The 20,662-nt window shown below is 39.8% G+C and overlaps 1 protein-coding gene across 3 annotated transcripts in view; it reads right to left on the minus strand.

The window, feature by feature from the left end:
* EPDR1 (ependymin related 1) overlaps positions 1-18,733 on the minus strand; it is a 43,512-nt gene extending 24,779 nt beyond the window's left edge. For 2 of the 3 annotated variants that reach the window (XM_066272155.1, XM_066272156.1), the window contains exon 1: positions 18,178-18,733. In XM_066272155.1, coding sequence (XP_066128252.1) covers positions 18,178-18,476 — 299 coding nt within the window. In that variant the 5' untranslated portion in view covers positions 18,477-18,733. Of the gene's footprint in view, positions 1-11,987; positions 12,103-18,177 lie in introns of those variants that run through there. The other variant, XM_066272157.1, reaches the window with a different exon arrangement.
* Positions 18,734-20,662: the final 1,929 nt, after the last annotated feature.

Below are 20,662 nucleotides of genomic sequence, written 5' to 3' on the forward strand. Positions count from 1 at the left end.
AAACTTAAAACCAAGAGGTCTATCCAGAAAGGCTATTGTTTAAAATTGAAGGAGAAATAAAATGCTTTCTAGGCAAAAAAAAAAAAAAACCCTCAAAGAATTCATTATAACCAAACCAGTACCACAAGAAATGTTAAGGGGCCTACTGTTAATAGAGCAGAGGAAAAAATATCTAGAGAAAGAGCATTGCAGATTTAAAGAATAAAATGGCAATAAATAAGTACATATCAAAATAACCTTAAATGTAAATGGATTAAATGCTCCAATCAAAAGACACAGGGTAGCTGCAGGGATAGCAAAACAGGACCTGTATATATGCTGTCTACAAGAGATACACCTCAGACCAAAAGATACACATAGACTGACAATGAAGGGATAAAAAAAAGTGTTTCACAGAAATGAAATTGAAAAGAAAAGCAGGGGTAGGAAAACTAATACCTGATAAAATAAACTTTAAAACAAAGGCTATAAAGGGATAAAGAACATCACTACATAATGATAAAGGGGGCAATCCAACAGGAGGATATAACCATTGTTAATATTTATGTGCCTAATATAGGAGCACCTAAATATATAAAGATTTTGATGGACATAAATGTTGAGATCAACAGCAATGTTATAATATTAGAGGATTTTAATACCCTACTAACATCAATGGATAGATCCTCCAGACAGAAAATTAATAAAGAAAGAGTAACCTTAAATGATACACTAGGTAAACTAGATTTAACTGATATCGTTAGAACCTTTCACCCCATATCAGCAGAATATACATTCTATTCAAGTGTTCATGGTACATTCTCTAGGATAACCACATGTTAGGACACAAAATCAGTTTCAATAAATTTAAGAAGACTTAAATCATATTAAGCATCTTCTCTGATCACAATAGCATGAAACTAGAAATCAACTATTATAGAAAAACTGAAAAACATTCAAACACTTGGAGGCTGAATAGTATGTTGTTAAATAACAAATGGGTTAACAATTAGATCAAGAAAGAAATAAAAAATTTACTTGAAACAAATGAAAATGAACATACAACAACTCAAAATTTATGGGACACAGCAAAAGCAGTGCTGAGAGGGAAGTTTATAGCATTACAGGCATACCTTAAGAAAAAAAAAAAAAAGCTCAAATAAACAACTTAACCCTTCATCTAAAAGAACTAGAGCAGCAGTTCTCAACCTGTGGGTCGCGACGCCGGCGGGGGTCGAACGACCAAAACACAGGGGTCGCCTATTTTCCGATGGCTTTAGGCAACCCCTGTGTTTTGGTCGTTCGACCCCCACCGGGGTCGCGACCCACAGGTTGAGAACCATTGAATTAGAGAAAGAACAACTAATTAAACCCATAGGAATTAGAAGGAGGAAAATAATAAAGATCAGCATGGAAATAAATGACATAGAAGTTAAAATATATATATAAAGATTAATAAAACCAAGAGCTGGTTCTTTGGAAAGGTAAACAAGATTGACAAAGTTTTAATCAGACTCATCAAGAAAAAAAGAGAGAGGACTTGGTAAATAAAATTAGAAACAAAAATGGAGAAGTAACAGCTGATACCACAGAAAAACAAAGGATTATAAGAAAATACTGTGAAGACAAAAAATTGAAATGAATAAATTTTTAGAAACATACAATCTTCCAAAACTCAATCTGGTAGAATCAGAAAACCTAAACAGACTGATTACAACAAATGAAATAGAAACAGTTATGAAAACACTCCCAACAAACTAAATTCCTGGACTGGATGACTTCACAGATAAATTTTATCAGATATTCAAAGAAGAACTAACACCTATCCTTATCAATCTATTTCAAAAAATTCAAGAGAAAGGAAGACTCCAAGCTCCTTTTCTGAGGTAAGCATGATCCTCATTCCAAAACTAGGGAAAGATACTACAAAGAAAGAAAACTATAGGCCAATATCCTTGATGAACATAGATGCTAAAATTCTCAACAAAATACTAGCAAACCAGATCCAGCAATACATTAAAAAGACATACATGATGATCAAGTGGGATTTATTCTGGGGAGGTAAGGCTGGTACAATATTCATATTTCAATCAATGTGATTCATCACATAAACAAAAGGAAGGTTAAAAATCACTTGATCATATTAATAGATGCAGAAAAAGCATTTGATAAAATCCTGCACCCATTTATGATCAAAACTCTCTGAAAGTGGGAATACAGGGGACATACCTCAACATAATAAAGGCCATCTATGACAAACTGACAGCCAACATCAAATTTTGCCCAAATTAAAAACAATGGCCTTAAGATCAGGAACAAGGCAGGGGTGCCCCCTTTCACCACTCTTATTCAACATAGTTCTGGAAGTCCTAGCCACAGCAATCAGACAAGAAGAAGAAATAAAAGGCATCCAAATTGGAAAAGAAGAAGTAAAACAATCATTATTTGTTGATGACATGTACTATACAGGTATTGATCGACTTATGACCTATGCAACTTACGACCATTCGACTTTACAACCACAATCACTATCCAAGACTGCTCTGCGTCTGGCAGCACAAGCGTTGCCCAGCTGGGTGTACGACAGTGCGAACCAGCTTCCGGTAGCTCTACCATCTCCACGTGCACAATTTCAAAGGTTATCCAGATTCGGTACAGCAATTTGTATTTTTGTATGCACCTGTATTTTGTAATTTTGTATGTTTTGCAAATATTAAAACAATTGTACTGGTAATGCAGTGTTTTACTTAAACTTGACGAATGTAAAAATAAGAAACAAAATGGTGCAGAGATGATACAAATGACATAAAATGGGCCTGACCTGTGGTGGCGCAGTGGATAAAGCGTCGACCTGGAAATGCTGAGGTCGCCGGTTCGAAACCCTGGGCTTGCCTGGTCAAGGCACATATGGGAGTTGATGCTTCCAGCTCCTCCCCCCTGTCTCTCTCTCCTCTCTCTCTGTCTCTCTCTCTCTCCTCTCTAAAATGAATAAATAAAAATTTAAAAATGACATAAAATGAACAAAGAAAAATATGATATATAACAATAATTAAAGAAAATTATGATAAAATATGACTTAAAGATTTTTATAACATCATTTCACAGTACTGTACATATAGCCTACTCAACTTACGACCAAATCGTGTTACGACCGGTCTGTCAGAACCAATCATGGTAAGATGAGCACTAGCTGTAGGTAGAAAACCCTAAAGTCTCAGTCAAAAAAACTACTAGATCTGATAAATGAATTTGGCAAAGTGGCAGGATATAAAATTAATATTCAGAAATCAGTGGCATTTTTATACACCAACAATAAACTGTACACCAACAATAAACTGTCTGAAAGAGAAATTAAGGAAACAATCACCTTCACTATTGCAAAAAATAAAATAAAATAAAGTACCTAGGAGTATATTTAACCAAAGAGGTAAAGAACTTGTACTCAGAAAATTATAAGACATTGGAAGATTCAAGCAAGTGAAAGCATATACTGTGTTCATGGATAGGAAGAATAAACATCATTAAAATGTCTATATTACCAAAGCAATCTATAAATTCAATGCAATTCCTATTAAAATACCAATGGTATACCTCAGTGATATAGAACAAATACTCCAAAAATTTATACGGAACCAAAAAAAGAACACGAATAGCCTCAGCAATCTTGCAAATGAAGAATAAAGTGGGAGATATCACACTTCCTGATATCAAGTTATGCTATAAGGCCATAGTAATCAAAACAGCTTGGTACTGGCATAAGAACAGGCATACAGATCAATGGAAAAGAACAGAGAACCCAGAAATAAACTCACACCTTTATGGACAACTGATATTTGACAAAGGAGGTAAGAACATATAGTGGAGTACAGACAGTCTCTTTAAAAAATGTTGTTGGTAAAATTGGACAGGTACATACAAAAAGATGAAACTAGACCACCAATTTATACCATTCAAAAAAATAAACTCGCCCTGGCCAGTTGGCTCAGTGGTAGAGTGTCGGCCTGGTGTGCGGAAGTCCCGGGTTTGATTCCGGGCCAGGGCACACAGGAGAAGCGCCCATCTGCTTCTCCACCCCTCCCCCTCTCCTTCCTCTCTGTCTCTCTCTTCCCCTCCCGCAGCCAAGGCTCCATTGGAGCAAAAAATGGCCCGGGCGCTGGGGATGGCCCCTTGGCCTCTGCCCCAGGCGCTAGAGTAGCTCTGGTCACAACAGAGCGACGCCCCGGAGGGGCAGAGCATCGCCCCCTGGTGGGCAGAGTGTCGCCCCCTGGTGGGCGTGCTGGGTGGATCCCGGTTGGGCGCATGCGGGAGTCTGTCTGACTGTCTCTCCCCATTTCCAGCTTCAGAAAAATACAAAAAAAAATAAAAAATAAAAAATAAATAAACTCAAAATGGATAAAAGACATATGTAAATCATGAAACCATAAACATCTTGGAAGAAAACATAGGCAGAAAATTCTCTGATATCTCTCATAGCAATATTTTTGCCAATTTATTGTCATGGGCAAGTGAATTAAAGGACAAAATAAACAAATGTGACTATATCAAACTAAAAAGCTTTTGCACAGCAAAAGACACCATGAATAAAAAGACAACCCACACAATGGCAGAACAGATTTGCCAATATATCTGATAAGGGGTTAATAACCAAAATTTATAAAGAACTTCTAAAACTCAACACCAGGAAGGTAAACAATTCAATTAAAAAATGGGCAAAAGAACTGAATAGTCACTTCTCCAAAGAGGACACACAGATGGCCAATAGGCATATGAAAAAAATGTTTAACGTCACTAGTCATCAGAGAAATGCAAATTAAAACCACAATGAAATACTACCTGACACTTGTCAGAATGGTGCTCATTAACAAATCAACACACAATAAGTGCTGGTGAGGGTGTGGAGAAAAGGGAACCCTCCTGCACTGCTGGTGGGAATGCAGACTTGTGCAGCCACTGTGGAAAACAGTATGGAGATTCCTCAAAAAATTAAAAATGGAACTGCCTTTTGACCCAGCTATCACACTTTTAGGAATATATCCTAAGAATACCAAATTACTGATTCAAAAGAAGATATGTAATCCCATGTTTATTGCAGCATTTTTACAATAACCAAGATCTGGAAACAGCCCAAGTGTTTATCAGTGGATGAGTGGATTAAAAAACTGTGGTACAGATACACAATGGAATACTATGCGACTGTGAATTAGAAGGAAATCTTATCCTTTGTGATGGCAAGGATGGACCTGGAGATTATTATGCTAAGTGAAATAAACTAGGCAGAGAAAGACAAATATCATATGATCTCACTTATATGTGGAATCTAATAAACAAAGTGAACTGAGAAACGGAATAGAGGCCGAGGTAGGGTCACAGGGAGGGAAGGGGGATGAGGGGATTGGATCAGAGAAGGTGAAGGGATTAGTGAAATTATATATATATATAACACATAGATCCAGATAACAGCACAGCAAATCCCAGAGGGAATGGGGGAGGGAGTTATGGGGAGGGGATGTAATGGAGGACACAGGGGTCAGAGTTAGGGAGTTATATTGAGTAGGACACTTGAATACATGTTAACACAATAAATTAAAATTAATTAAAAAAGAAAAAGTAAAGAAGAAACAAAGTTTTCAATAGATAAGATGGAGCTGTTTAGACTGTGGAGGATTAACATGAGGAATCTTTGTGGTGATGGAAATGTTCTGTATCTTGACTATATCTATGTCAAAATCCTGTTTGTGATATTGTTACCACTGAGGGAAGCTGGGTATTGTGGACATGGGACTTCCCTGTAATCATAAATTTAATTTAATCTATACACAAAAACAAACCAAAAAAAAAAAAACAAGCAAAAAAAAAGAATTAATAAACTGTTATGTACATGGCCTAATGATATCTTATATCTTTGATATTTGAACTTAAAAGTTAAAGAGTTACTTCTTCAAAAGTAGTTGGTTCCAAATGGTTTCATAAATTAGTCTTTTCAAACTTCAAGGCTTAAGAACATAGAGAAATATAGAAAGCTTACCGATGCTTTTATAAAGTTATAAAAAACCTTACATTAAAACATATAAAGCATTAAAATAAAAACCATAGATTGCCTGACCAGGTGGTGGCACAGTGAATAGAGTGTCAACCTGGGATGCTAAGGACCCAGGTTTGAAACCTCAAAGTCACCAGGTTGAGCATAGGCTCATCGAATTTAAGTGCAAGCTCATCAGCTTGACTGTAGGGTTGCTGGCTTGAGTGTGAGCTCATAAACATGATCCTGTGGTCACTGGTTTGAAGCCCAAGGTTGTGGCTTCAATAAGGGATCACTGATCTGGTCAAGGCACATCTGAGAAAAAAACAATAAACAACTAAAGTGATGCAACTACAAGTTGATGTTTCTTATCTCTCTCCCTTCCTGTCTCTCTCTCACCACTTAAAAAAATAAAAACAATTAAAAACCATAGATAAAAGCTAAACTGTGGCTATGCATCAAAAACAAATCTTAATAGTAAATCAAATCAAGCAAACTATTAAAAATTATACATAATGATAATTTAGAATTTATTTTAGGAATGCAAAGATGGTTAATGTTAAGCAATCTATTTATAAAAATTATTAGATTGATGAAGTTTAATATCCATGCTGATTAGAGGTATTACATTAGAGCAAGGGTCCCCAAACGTTTTACACAGGGGGCCAGTTCACTGTCCCTCAGACCGTTGGAGGGCCGGACTATAAAAAAAAAAAACTATGAACAAATCCCTATGCACACTGCACATATCTTATTTAAAGTAAAAAAACAAAACGGGAACAAATACAATATTTAAAATAAAGAACAAGTAAATTTAAATCAACAAACTGACCAGTATTTCAATGGGAACTATGCTCCTCTCACTGACCACCAATAAAAGAAGTGCCCCTTCCGGAAGTGCGGCGGGGGCGGATAAATGGCCTCAGGGGGCCGCATGCGGCCCATGGGCCGTAGTTTGGGGACCCCTGCATTAGAGTAAAAATCATGATAAGGGAGTGTGACATCACTGCAGGTCTATTATTTTGCCCTCTGTTTCTTATTATGTTAGAAATTACTAAAAATAATTAGACTCCTTCTAGGTGTGGGAAACACAAACCCTCATATTCTGCCAATTGAAATATCATTTGGAACTTTCTTGAAGGGCAAAGTTGTCAAAAAATTTTAAATGTGCAAATCCCTTTTCTATCACCTTCTTGTGTAGAAATTTATCCAAAATATATTTTTAATGGTACGCATATAATTATACAAGGTTATACAGTTTTATACCAGTGAAAAATTGAAGCTACAGAAACACATTTGACCCATAACAAGGTACTGCTTAAAGAAGCAATGTTCTATCTATTAGCTAGAATACCACAGTCACTAAAAATGATTCTGTTAAAGATTACTTAGTGGTTTGAGAAATATACACAATATTTTGCTAAATAAAAAACAGCATAGCATGTTTTCATTTTAATTCTAAAATTGTGTATTTGGGAATAGAAAACATCCAGAAGCACATTTACCTGGGTTATTAGTCCTGGACAGCAGCAGGATTAGGAGAGATCCTTACTCTTTATTTTGCTCTTCTGTGTTATACAAATTTTTCCACTATGAATATGTATAAAGCTAGTAACTCAAAAGCCATAAAAATAGTATTTATTCATTCAACATACATTTATCGAGACTTCCTATGTGCCAAGCACCTCTATGTGCTCGGGATTTGCTGGTAAAGAAGACTGATACCATTCTCCTCTCATTCGGGACAACTCACTTGGGACAACTGAACTGATAAGATCATGTTACGCAGTGACAGTGCCCTGAGGAAAAACAGGAGATATGCTGCACAGTACTTGTGGGGAGGGGCTTGTTGGGTGGTCACAGAGGGCCCTCTGAGGAGATGATGAGCTGAGACCTGAGGGAGAAGTCAGGAGTTCAAAATGATAGAAATAGACTGGTATGGATAGATGAGCCTGCAGAATGTTTTAAGGAAAGACTTAAAAAGTATTAAATAGTATGTTAGATAGTGGTTAAGATTCTTGACCATACAAGGCAGTAAGGTGGGGTATATGAGACTGTAGAGAAGAGAAACAGTCTAACTTGGGAGTGGGCCATGCAGCTTTTTAAGGAAAAGGCTGTCTAGGCAGAGGGAACTATAACATAGTGCCAATGGCTAAGCATGCTGAGGCTGTGGCCTGAATTGAAGGTTGGTGATGTGATAATGAATGCATGATGGACTAATCAGGTCAGAGACAAAGTGTGGAGGTGGTGGGGAAGCAGATCCTATAGCATGGTCAGGTCCTTGTAAGAACCTTTACTCTGAGATAGAACAAAACTTTGGACTGTTTTAAGCAGAAGGGTAGCATGATACATTTTTTAAAAACAGAATCACTTGAGATTCTGTGTTGAGACCAACAACACAGTGGCAAAACTAGGGGAACTCATTAAGAGGCTATTGTAAAGACTCCAGGAAAGATAATAGTAAAGTTTTTTCAGATTCTGGGTCTATACTAAAATTAGAATCAATGAAATTTGCTTACAGATTACTTGTGGCAAGAGGAGAAAAAGAAATCAACCATGACTCCAAAGGTTGATCCTGAGCAACTGAAGTTGCTATAGGCTGAGATAAAAAGAAATTTTCAAGATGAAGAATTTTAATTGTCTCTGCAGAAAAGCCTTTAGTTTTAGACATGATGAGTTTGAGATAACTACTAGAAATTCCAATGAAGAACTCGATGAAGCATTTGGATATGTGAGTGTAGAGTTCAGGAGAAAGCTATAGGCTGGAGACATACATATGGGAGTCTTTCACATAAAGATGGCATTTAAAGCCATGACCAAGATGAGCTCAACAAGAGAGCCGTATAGTCAGAAAAGTAAAGCCTGGAAAGCCTGAGCCCTGGGACATTCTACTATTAATAGTCTGAGAGAAGAGGAGGAAGAACAAAGGAGAGTAGAAGGAGAGGAAATAGGTGGAAGAGGAAAACAGAAGAGTTTAGTGTCCTGAAAGCCATGTAAAGAAAGTTTATCAAATGGAACAAATGACCAACACTAAAACAAGAACTGATAACATAGCAGTTGATTAGTAATGTGGAGTGCGTTGCTCTTGACCATAGCAGTTTCTGTAGAGATAGTGAAAGTTTGATTGTAGGGGGTTCAAGAGAGCATGGGAGGAAATATACTGGAGTTAGCTTGAGAGTTGCTTTCAATATAAGGGAATGGTGTTTCAGCTAGTAGAATCAAGAGAAAAAAATTTCCTTTTGAGATGGGTAAAATAAAAGAAATTATCAAGGGGGAAAACAGAAGATTTTACTAGAATTGGAGAATATAAGACTATCACATTTATTCCAGGAAAAGCAAACCACTAATTGGTGGAATATTTTCAGATCTTTGGGCATGTTGCCCCTGACCATCATCTTTGAGGTCAGAATCAAGGAGAAAGAGCTCAAGGTTAATGGAGAGTAGGAAATGTTTTCAGAGCAGTATGGCGACCAACTCTGGCTTCTATTAATGTTAGTCTTAGACCTAACCTCTTTACTTTCTTGGGCTTGTCTTTCTTGAAATGTCTTGTTTCTCACTGCTTCTCCCTCCACATCCAACTGTCATCTTCTGAAATCTACGGTCAACAGACCCATCAAAATAAGACTCTTAAAGCAAACTCTATGTGCTTCCAAGAAAAACTTATTCTTGAAGAAAAACTCAGAATTGCAAGTCAGCATAGTTTACTTCTGAAGGATCAAAAGGCCACAAGCAGTCAAACTTCTGAGCTAATAAAGAGGCTGGCTCTAGCCATCCAGGATCTAGAAGAGGAAGTAAAGTAAAAAGGAGTCATTCTCCTGAAATTCTAAAAATCATGATTTTATAAAATGAAATCTCAGTTCATGCAAAACAGGGTTTGTGATCAAATAAATTTGTTGAGTACTTCATACTTATTTATCTCCCTCAGCCACATAGATACATTCTGAGAATTTATAATGATGTTACCCTGAGAGATCCAAAAGGAAACAAACATACAAAAAAAAACCATGATGTGATCTCCGCATTCCTTTTGTAAAATAATTTAGAGCCACTAGGCAAAGCCAAACAAGGCAGGCATCTGCAGGACTTGACCTGGAGTCCAGAGCCCAAGTTGAGTGAGGAGGACATTCATGTAGAGAGAAGTTTCACAGCGATGCATGATGGCTTCCCTGCTGCAGCCAAATCATGAAGCCAGTTTCCTCTGAGTGGGAAGTTACAGAAAAGGACCAGAGAAAACTAGAATGAACCATGTGGTGGTAGATTTGAATTAGAAGTATTGGTATAAATACCTCTATGTATTAGAACTGAAAGCTTAGAAAGAAATGTAAATGTAAATATTTGTATATATGTGTAAGTAAGTGACTGTGTGTGCATGTATGCACTCGTTCAAACCTATATCCCCTTGCTCTGTTCACTGAGAGAGCCTGGGAGCAGCCCCACCCAATAGCCATGAGCACAGCAACAGCAGAGATCTTGGCTACCAAATATTATTTGCTAGTAAAAGTAACTAGAGCCTCTTGAGAAATGGATTACTTCAAGATTCTGGCAGGGAAAGTATAGGTAATCTTGAAATACCTTTTGGTGCCTGAGAGAAAAGAAGTCTTCAAAGACTAAGAAAGAGATGTCAAAAGAACATAGAAACCAACACGAAGAGGGTCCCCAGCCCAATATGGGACAGTTTGAACATCAAAATAAACAATAAAAACAAATTAAATACAACGACCATCCTTGACTCCATATAAATATAAATAAACAGGTAAATTGGGCCCTGGCCAGTTGGCTCAGTGGTAGAGCATCATCCCTGTGTGTGGATATCCCAGGTTCAATTTCCGGCCAGGGCACACAGGATAAGCGCCCATCTATTTTTCCACCCCTCTACCTCTTGCTTCTCTCTCTCTTTCTTTCTCTCTCTCTCTCTCTCTCTCTCTCTCTCTCTCTCTTCCCCTCCTCTCCTGCAGCCATGGCTCAATTGAAGAGAGTTGGCCCTGGGCACTGAGGATGGCTTTATGGCCTCCACTTGAGGTGCTAAGTAGAGCTTGGTTGCTGAGCAATGGAATAATGCCCCAGATAGGCAGAACATTGCTTCCTAGTGGGCTTGCTGGGGGATCCCAGTCAGGGCTCATGTGGTAGTCTGTCTCTGCCTCCCCTCCTCTCACTAAATTAAAATGAATGGATGAACGAATGAATGAATGAATAAAATGGATAAATTAAAAGTTTAATGAAGAATGAGATGTGTACATGATTTTAAAATATCTCCCTACAAAATACTATTTATAAACTAAAAAAGTGTCACTTCACACTGAGAAAATCTTCCAAATAGTAATCAAGTGATCATAGTAAACATCAGGATGCATAAAAAATAAAGTGTTATCTCTGTGATATTCCTAACCTGTGAATAACTTGAATCTAATTATCAGGAAACATCAGATTAACTCAAACTGAGGAACAATCAACCAAAAAAACTGGACTTCAAAAGTAATTAAGTGCAAGAAAGATTGAGAAACTGTTCCAGACAGAAAGAGACCAAACGAACACAGTGCCTAAATGCAATGCTTGAATAAACTGGGTCCTTTTTATAAAGGACATAAAAAGAACAACTGTCACAGCTTGCATGAGCCCTTAATTTCAAATGGGAGAAATGAATCCATGTTAATTTCTTGATTTTTATGGTTTGTTGCAGTTATGCAGGAAAAATGTCCCTATTGGTAGCAAATACACACTGAAGTATTTGGAAGATGTGGAGAGCTATAGTTGGCCACTCATTCTCAAATAGATCTGGGAAGTGGGGGAGGGAGGTTAATAGTAGCTGTGGACTACAACTGTAACTTTTCTATAAGTGTGAGATTGTTTCAAAATAAAATAAAATTATATATCTGGAAAAAAAAAGGCTCATCCACTTCCCAAACACGTATGATCACTGAAATTACCTCATGTAATAGCATTCCTTGGAATTGATCTTGCTGAGCAGGAACTTGGAGGACACTTCTGTGAGCAGTCCCACTCAGTCTTTTAGTATACAGGGAGGCTCCATGGACAGGGGAGCTTTCTGAGTTTGGGTCCAAGGCACTTAAGGATAGCCTCTTCTTTTCTCTACCCATAAAGACAAGCTTAGGTAAAAAAAAAAAAAAAAAAAAAAAAAAAAAAAAAAAAAAAAAAAAGATTTTATTTATTCATTATAGAGAGGGGAGAGAGAGAGAAGGGGGGAGGAGCAGGAAGCATCAACTCCCATATGTGCCTTGACCAGGCAAGCCCAGGGTTTTGAACCGGCAACCCCAGTGTTTCCAGGTTGACGCTTTATCCACTGCGCCACCACAGGTCAGGCAGATCAATGTTTCTGTCTCTCTCTCACTCACTTGCTCTCAAAAATTTTTAGATTTCTCTCTTAAAAATCAATCAATAAAAAAAAGAACTCTGACTTTCACTACTCAAGGGGACAAGTCAAGAATAATTTTAGAATCTATGTCAAATTCATTGCATCATGGTATAACCAAGAATTAGCCTGTTATAATATGATATAATAAAAGCACAATTAGTGCTTTCATGGTATCATTTAATTTTACCTGTATCTAACTTAAGAAGCCCTAAATATTTAGTATCAACATTGTTGGTATCATTAAGTTAAATTAAAAGCTGGAAAACACTGAGGTTCTGAGAAGTTAAGGACCTTGTTGTGGTGAAGGCAGTATGAGAAGCCATGGTTAGCATCCTATGACTGTCTAAATGGATGACCATCCTCTCTACTACACTAGGTGATTTTCTGGAAAACAAAAAAGATGATGATAATAGATAGATAGATAGATAGATAGATAGATAGATAGATAGATGATAGATAGATAGATGATAGATAGATAGATAGATGATAGATAGATAGACATTAGATAGATAAATAGATAGATGATAGATAGATAGATAGAATAGAAATTATATTCTGTTCTCCAAGAAATGAAATGCTCTGAGAAAATTGAAACAGACAGCCTGACCAGGCAGTGGCACAGTGGATAGAGCACTGAACTGGGATGCAGAGGACCCAAGTTTAAAACCCTGAGGTTGCTGACTTGAGCATGGGCTCATCCGGCTTGAGCACGGGGTCACTGGCTTGAACAACGGGTCACTCACTCTTCTGTAGCCCCCCGGTCAAGGCACATATGGGAAAGCAATCAATGAACAATTAAGGCACCCAAATAACTGATGCTTCTCATTTCTCTCCCTTCCTGTCTGTCTGTCCCTATCCGTCCCTTTCTCTGTCTCTCTTTCTGTCACCAAAAAAAATAAAAAAGAAAAAATATTGAGACAAACATGGACTAATCAGAATTTAATAAAAATCTCTTACCAATTAATTAAGACATACTTTTTCCCCCATCTTTTAAACCCCCCCTCAAAAAAAATCTCCAAACAGGTAGGATTGGTTTCTTGTTTGGCTTTTTAATTTTTAAAAAGTTTTAAATTATAGTTGACATTCAGTATTATATTATCTTTATGTGTCCACCACAGTGATTAAACATTTATATAACTTACAAAGTAATCCCCCAATGAGTTTAGTACCCATCTGACACCATACATAGTTATTACACTATTGACTATATTCCCTGTGTGTACTTTACATCCCTGTGACTATTCTGTAACTACCAATTTGTATTTTTTAATCCTTTCACCCTTTTCATCCAGTCTCCAACCTCCTTTCCAATTGGCAACCATCAAAATGTTCTCTGTACCTATGAGTTAGCTTGTTTGTTTCTTCATTTATTTTGTTATTTCGGTTCCACACGTAAGTGAAATCACATGACATTTGTCTTCCTCTGACTTATTTTACTTAAAATAACACCCTTTAGGTCCATTCATGTCATAAATGGTAAGATTCAATTTTATAGCCAAGTAATATTCCACAGCTTTTTTATCCACTCATCTACTGATGGGCACTTAGGTGGCTTCCATATCTTGGCTATTGTATCAATATATAATGCTACTTTGAACATAAGGGTGTATACATCTTTTCAAATTAGTGTTTCTTCAGATAAATACCCAGAAGTGGGTTTGTAGGATCATTAGGCAGCTCCATTTTTAATTTTATGAAGAATTTCCATACTGTTTTCCACAGTGGCTGCACCAATTTTCAATCCCACCAACAGTGCACAAGAGTTTTCCCTTTTATCCACATCTTCACCAACAATTGCCTTTGGGAAATGTCTATTCAGGTCCCTTTTAGGATTGGTTGTTGAATAGTGTTCTAAAAGATATCCCTGACTTGTGAGTGCATATTCTCTTAATGCTTCTCACTCTACATGAGTATTTTTATTAACTGCGACACCAAAGGCACCATTTTGTAAGTGGGAGTGGTAAGTTATTGGTAGCCTAATAAATTCATTCTGTTCCTACATTGCTTCTTCCAAAAAGTTCAAAAAGTTGACTGATTACAAAAATAATCTTGCTTTTTCTTCAGTCTTCAAATGTAATACTTGTGAGTATAATCAAGAGTCAGGGAAGACATTTGGAACCAGAAAACAAAATAATATCAATTACTAACATTTCCTGTTCTCTGCTAAGATTTGTCTTATCTGAAGCTAAGATTAGACAACTTTAATAAAGATTAAAGTTATTTAATCTTTTCCATCCTCTCAAGGTAAAGAGAGCCTGGAAAATCCTAGTCATTCCACAGTAACTGTCAGTGGGATTTTCCATAACTATCTGAATGCAAAATAAAAACCTTAAGAAGTTGATCCAATTCTAAAACTCACTTCTCAACTTACTAATAAATGTGAAGAGACAACCCATCCAAATTTTCTTCAAATTGCATCTTGTTTCTTGGCCAGACTGTTAATACATGAAAAAGTATCTGAGTTTCTTCCAACCAATCTACATTTAAAGAGCTTTAAAATGCACTTATGCATTCAACATTTTTTCCTACATCTGACCTAGGGCCAGAGATGGGACAGTGAGACAGTACCTTGCCAAGAAATTGGAAAGAAGGGGAATAAAATTTTCTTCTAAAAATTAAACTGTGAAATCAACACTTGATAGATCAGGGCAGGGAAGACAGAAATCACCACATGGGACAAAGATGCCTCTAGGCCAGCATGATTTAACTGTGACCCCTCTAGAGATACAATACACACATGTACAGACTATACCAGTTGAACAAGGAGCTATAGATGAAGAGTGGGTGCTAAGACTGACCTGAGTAGAACCCACCAGGGTTCTGTGCAGAATGGGAGGAATCTGGACTGCAGTAAACCAGTGACAAAACATCTCTATGGTGAAAATGAATGCATCACTTTATCTCAGCCTGGGGCTGGCCTAATTTATTCATGATGGAAAGATCAATACTAAGCATACAGCCTAACCTAGACTAAGCAATCATTAAATTCAAATGAATTTGTTCCAACTCTTTGTTCACAATTTCCTGATTATAGTTTGGCTCTCGCACAGTTCTGCCTGCACAGAATGACCCAGTCTTGCGGACTTGAGAATTCTGGCCCTATGCCTGCTACAGCACTCAGTGAAATATATGGTTTAGCATTTGGGCTTGCTTACTCTAACTCAGCTCCCAAAGGAAGGGCCCTTGAGTGCCCCAGTGATCAGTTTCTGAATCCACAGGGCGGGCAGCAAGTATCTGGGCCATGGTAAATTCACCAGGGTGGTGATGACAATAGTTGTGAAGGGACAACCATGGCCATATGCTAAGTAACCTCTGTGTGTCAGACACTGTGTGTTTTACATACTTGATTAATTTAATTTAATCCCCACAACAATACAATAAACTAGGCATTATTAGTATTACCATTTTGTAAGCTTTGGTAACTTACCCAGAGACCTACATCAGGAATCTGGACTCAAACCCAGTTTTGTCTGACTTTAAAGCTTAATCTTTTAAATTTTGAAAATACTTCCTCTGGAGGTCATCCTTTTCCTAGCTACACTCCTCTGCTTCAATAGTGAGTTTGGGGCCATCCAGTCCATCTTCAAAAAATGATTATTCATCAATACACTATTACTGTACCAGCCTTCACATCAATGCACATAAAAAATAGCAATCAACCTTTAACCAGATGTGCAGAAAGCCAAACCGTATCTCATGAACAGTGTCATTTTCATCACCTACTCCATGCCATCGTATGGTTAGCTTCAGAAGCCGAATGATACTTCCCTCTCCATCATCACCTCAACCACACACTGTCTGATCACTTGCATGTCCTTCAGTAAACCTCTTCAACACTTCCCTAATGTGTCCAATTCTCACTATCACCATTGCCACTACCTGTTTTTAACCTGGGCCTCTGCAAAAGTTTCCTAGGGCATGCTCTTGCTTCTACTCTTGTTCTTTCCCATTCTCAAACATGCATCTAATGATCTCTATGTTATCCAGTCATGACATTCCATTGTCTTAAAATCCTTCAGTGGAATCCCAACCTTTCATCATACTCTGTGCTTCAGTCTTAACTGCAACCAGCCTGCAGTTCTTGGAATACACCCAGCCATGTCTACTCCAAGATGGCACAGAAACTGGGCCTGAAATACACCTGCATCACCCCCCAAACCATTCTTCCCTCCACACCTTCTCTGGTCAGCTTTGAGACTTACTCATGTTTCACTTACTCCAGGAAGCCTGGCTTATGTGCCCATCTGAGGCATTCTTATTGCATGCAGCTAATGCCTTATCTCACTGTATGGAATTTTTTTATTTATGTGACTCCACCCTCAGACTATGACCTCCCAAAAGCCCAGGACCCTCTCTCTTCATACACAGTGACACACACACACACACACACACACACACACACACACGAATATAGAATGAATGAATGAATAAACGAGTAAGAGGCTGGTATATCACAGGGGTAAAATCCACTCTGCTTCTTTAAGTCCCAGCTGTAGATCTTAAGTTGTTTCATCTCCCAAAACTACAGATTCTCTGTCTTTAAAATAAATATCATAAATCCTACACTGTCAAGTTCTTGTGAGATTTAAACCAAATTGTATAACATGTGTAAAATGCTCAGCACCATGCTTGGGACATAACAAGTGCTCAAATGTTGGCTGTTACTACTACTATTACTATGTCCTTGAAAACCTAGCACAAAACTTTCACGTTCTTGAAGATCTCACAGATATTCCCAGACCACACAATGACTGGGCATTCCAGGCCTCCTCAGCACTTGTGTTTAACACTTTATAATGGATTTCTTGCACTCTTGAATTTAGTGCTTTGAAAGGATCCCATACTTTCTTCAAGATGCCTAATACTCAGTAAAAGCTTTTAGATGAAATGATATCAAGATTTGCTGAGATCTCACTCCCCACTGGAGCCTAATCCCATGGACATTCACATGACGCCTCCTAATGATGCAAATGACATACAGAAAAACTAACATGACCTGGACAGAAACACACAGAGAAATGGGAAGACTAAAATTAACAGGTGGGGATCTCAAAATAGAAACCAGGGCTTAAAGGGGTCAGAAGTAAGATGAGGTCCCAGAAAAGGGATGTGCTTTGTCACAGCAGATGTGGAATGGTGAATTATAGACCAGTGGTTAACATATATATATTTCGTAGTCCTTCAATGGATCACAGTATGTAACACTTGCTTTAAAAAATTTTTTTTGAGTAGACCAAAAATGTTAATAGCTGTTGCACTGTTGTCTTATCCTTCAAAATGTAAAGAATAATTCTTTAAAAATATATGTTCTAAGTGCCTCACTCGCAAATTGCTCTTAGAAAAAATTAGGCAGTGCAGAAGCAGTAGCGTAGCGAGGGAGAGGCACGGGGGTCTATTATGCCCCGGGCGCCACTCGCAGAGGGGCGCCAAGAAAAGCGTAGTAGAAGGGGGGGGGCAATAAAGTGTCGTGCCCCGGGCACCAGTTACGTTCGCTACGCCACTGTGCAGAAGACATGCCCCAGGTCGAAGGGGGCTCCAAAAGCCAGGAGCCTGGGCCCGGCGGGCTACGGGCCACATGATTCCGCTCCTGCCGCCTTCTATTTTAACCCGCCTCCGCCCCGCTGGGCCTCATTCAGCGCCCGGGCAGGCCGCAGATCCTCCACCCACCCGGACTGTGCCCCCAACCGTGCTGTCCATCCCGGAACCATCCTCTTTGCAAAGTCTCTGGGAGGGAAGCGCCTCGAGCAACCCCTAAGCCTCACCAATAGGGCCGCCCAACCGTCCAGCCGCCCAGCCCGCGCCCCGGTACCTCTTGCAGGGGATCAGCGCCTTCCTCTCATCCAGCACCCGCACGCGCTGGTTGAGCCCATCGTAGGAGAGCAGGGTGCGGCTGTTGCGTCCACTGCTCTGCTGGTAAAGCACCTGGCGCCCCTCCCACTGCTGCGGCGCTTGGCACGGGCGCGGCGCTCCCGGAGAGCCCCAGGGCCCGGCTCGCAGCGCGACCGCCCCGAGGCCGCCGAGGCCGCCCAGCACCCAGACCCAGAGGCCGCCCAGCAGCCAGGCGCCCAGGGGGACCCTGGCCCCGCGGAGGGGAATGCGCCCTGGCATTGTGGTACGCCACGCGCGAAGGCCAGCGGAATCCACGGGGGCGGTAAGCCGCGGGTGGCGGCACGTGGCTCTCCCCGCTGTGCCCGCTGTGCCCGAGTGCTGTCTCAGCGAAGCTGCTGTCTGTCCCGGTGCCGGCCTCCGCAGGTGTTGGGTCGGGGTCAGGACGCGCGAAGCCAAAACCGGCCCAGGGGCCTGGGAAGACCCGGTGAATCGCGCAGGAGCTATTACTGCCCGAGCCACTGACCGCTGCAGCTTGTTTTCACTTGCTCTCTGCTGCCAACAGGAAATGCAGTGGCAGAAGTGCCACCAGTATCCTGAAGGGTATACACGTTTACTGAGGGGGGTGGGGGGGAGGTATGGTGAGAAGGGATTTGTTTCCGCACTTATTTAAGTGTTAAGTGAGTACCCACACTGGGGGACAGACCAGGGTCAGGAAAGCCGTCTGCAGCACTTGTTATGCCCCACATGCCTTGTCCCTTCTGCCAAAATTGCCACCTTCTTCCTCCAAATTAAAAGTGAAAAGAAGGGTCCCTTGCTGAAGAAATGATAGCAATCACTCATTGTAGCCATTTCCCAGTCCCTGTTCCCACCACAGAACAGAGCCTAGGGGACTAGGGGACATTGCCCCTGGTACACTTGCAGGACACTGCTGCCCTCACCCATCACCTGGCAATACCACAAAAGCCTAGATGCCTGTGAGTTGGAAGGTTAGCATCTTCAAGGACAAAATTAACTGGTTTTTTGGTTTATGTCTATGTAATGTTAGGATCTCTAATATGGAATAAAGAAAAAAGAAGCAACTTTTTAAAAGGACCCTCGCTTTCCAAGTTTAAAGCGTCTTTTCATTTGACCTACGTCTCAAAGATGAGGAGGAGTGAGCCAGGTAAAAGTGGGAGAAACATTTCTGGATGAAAGTCATGGGAGACAAGAGAAAATAAGTGTACTGTTGGGGTTCGATTTTGAGGCAGAAGGCACTATGGGGACAGGTCACTCAGGGCCTTGGAAGCCATTTCAGAATTTAGCATTAATACTGAGGGTGGTTTGAGCCATGGAGAACTTCAAAGCTAGGGAGAGGCATCAGCAGATATGCATACCTTAGGGAGCTCACTCAGTTCTCTGTGACTGCAGAGAACAGATAGGGCAAAGCAAACGGCAAAAGAAGGAGGAAGATGCTGTCATAATCCAGACAAGAGATACTGTCAGAGGTGGTGGAATGGAATACAGAGGATGGAACAGAGTTAGGAACTATGGAGAAAGATTTAAACTAAGAAAGGGCTCTAGTTTCAGGCACTGGGAATTTGAATAGTCAAGAACTTAAAAAGATACATTTAGTTTACAATTGGTTGATTTTGAGATAGTTGTGGGGTGGGTGTGCAGATGCAAACAATCCAGGAACAGTTGAATAAGCACTTCCAAAGGCCCACAGAAGCAGGAGTCTAGATGGGAAACCATTAGCATCTAAGTAGTCATTGAAGCCAAAGCGTAGAACAGCGGTTCTTCACCTGAGTGACTTTACCCCCCCCCCCCCCCAGGAGACAGTTGGTAATATCTGAAAACATCTTTTATTTTCACTATGGGTGGGAGCTCAGCTGCCATGGCATCTAGTGGGAGGAGGCCAGGGATGCTACTATCTACAATATAATGTGCAGGACAGCCTCCTCTCCCTCCCAATAAAGAATTATCTGACCCTAATGTCAACAGTGCCCAAGCCAGGAAAACCTGGAGTAGCGGGGAGTGTAGAAAACAAAACAAGGTCTGAGAATGGAGACCCAGAGAACTGCAAACATTTAAGGGGTGGACAGAGAAGCAGGCACTTGAGATTGAAAATGAATCACTAGAGCAAAGCTAGTGACCAAGGCAACTTCTTTAGTTACACAAGTTTGGCAAATCAATTTGAAGTATAGGTTAATGATTGTGTGCTAAAGCAAGACATGAAGAGGTAAGTGAACTGACAAAATTGCCTGATCAATCTTTCACTAATCTCCCCCTCCCCATCCTGAAGCATTAGGGACAGACTACCAAGGTATCTAATGGGGTGCCCTTTCTTAAAGGACATGTCCTAGAGAACATCAAGGATACACCTGAAAGTACCAAGGACTTGGTACTTGTGTGGTTAAACAATTGCAGGATGTTCAAACTGGTTGCAGACATATGAGCCTTCTCTAAGTTTTCCCTCCTCAAGCAAC

The sequence above is a fragment of the Saccopteryx bilineata genome, chromosome 4, assembly GCF_036850765.1.
Source record: "Saccopteryx bilineata isolate mSacBil1 chromosome 4, mSacBil1_pri_phased_curated, whole genome shotgun sequence".
NCBI lineage: Eukaryota > Metazoa > Chordata > Mammalia > Chiroptera > Emballonuridae > Saccopteryx > Saccopteryx bilineata.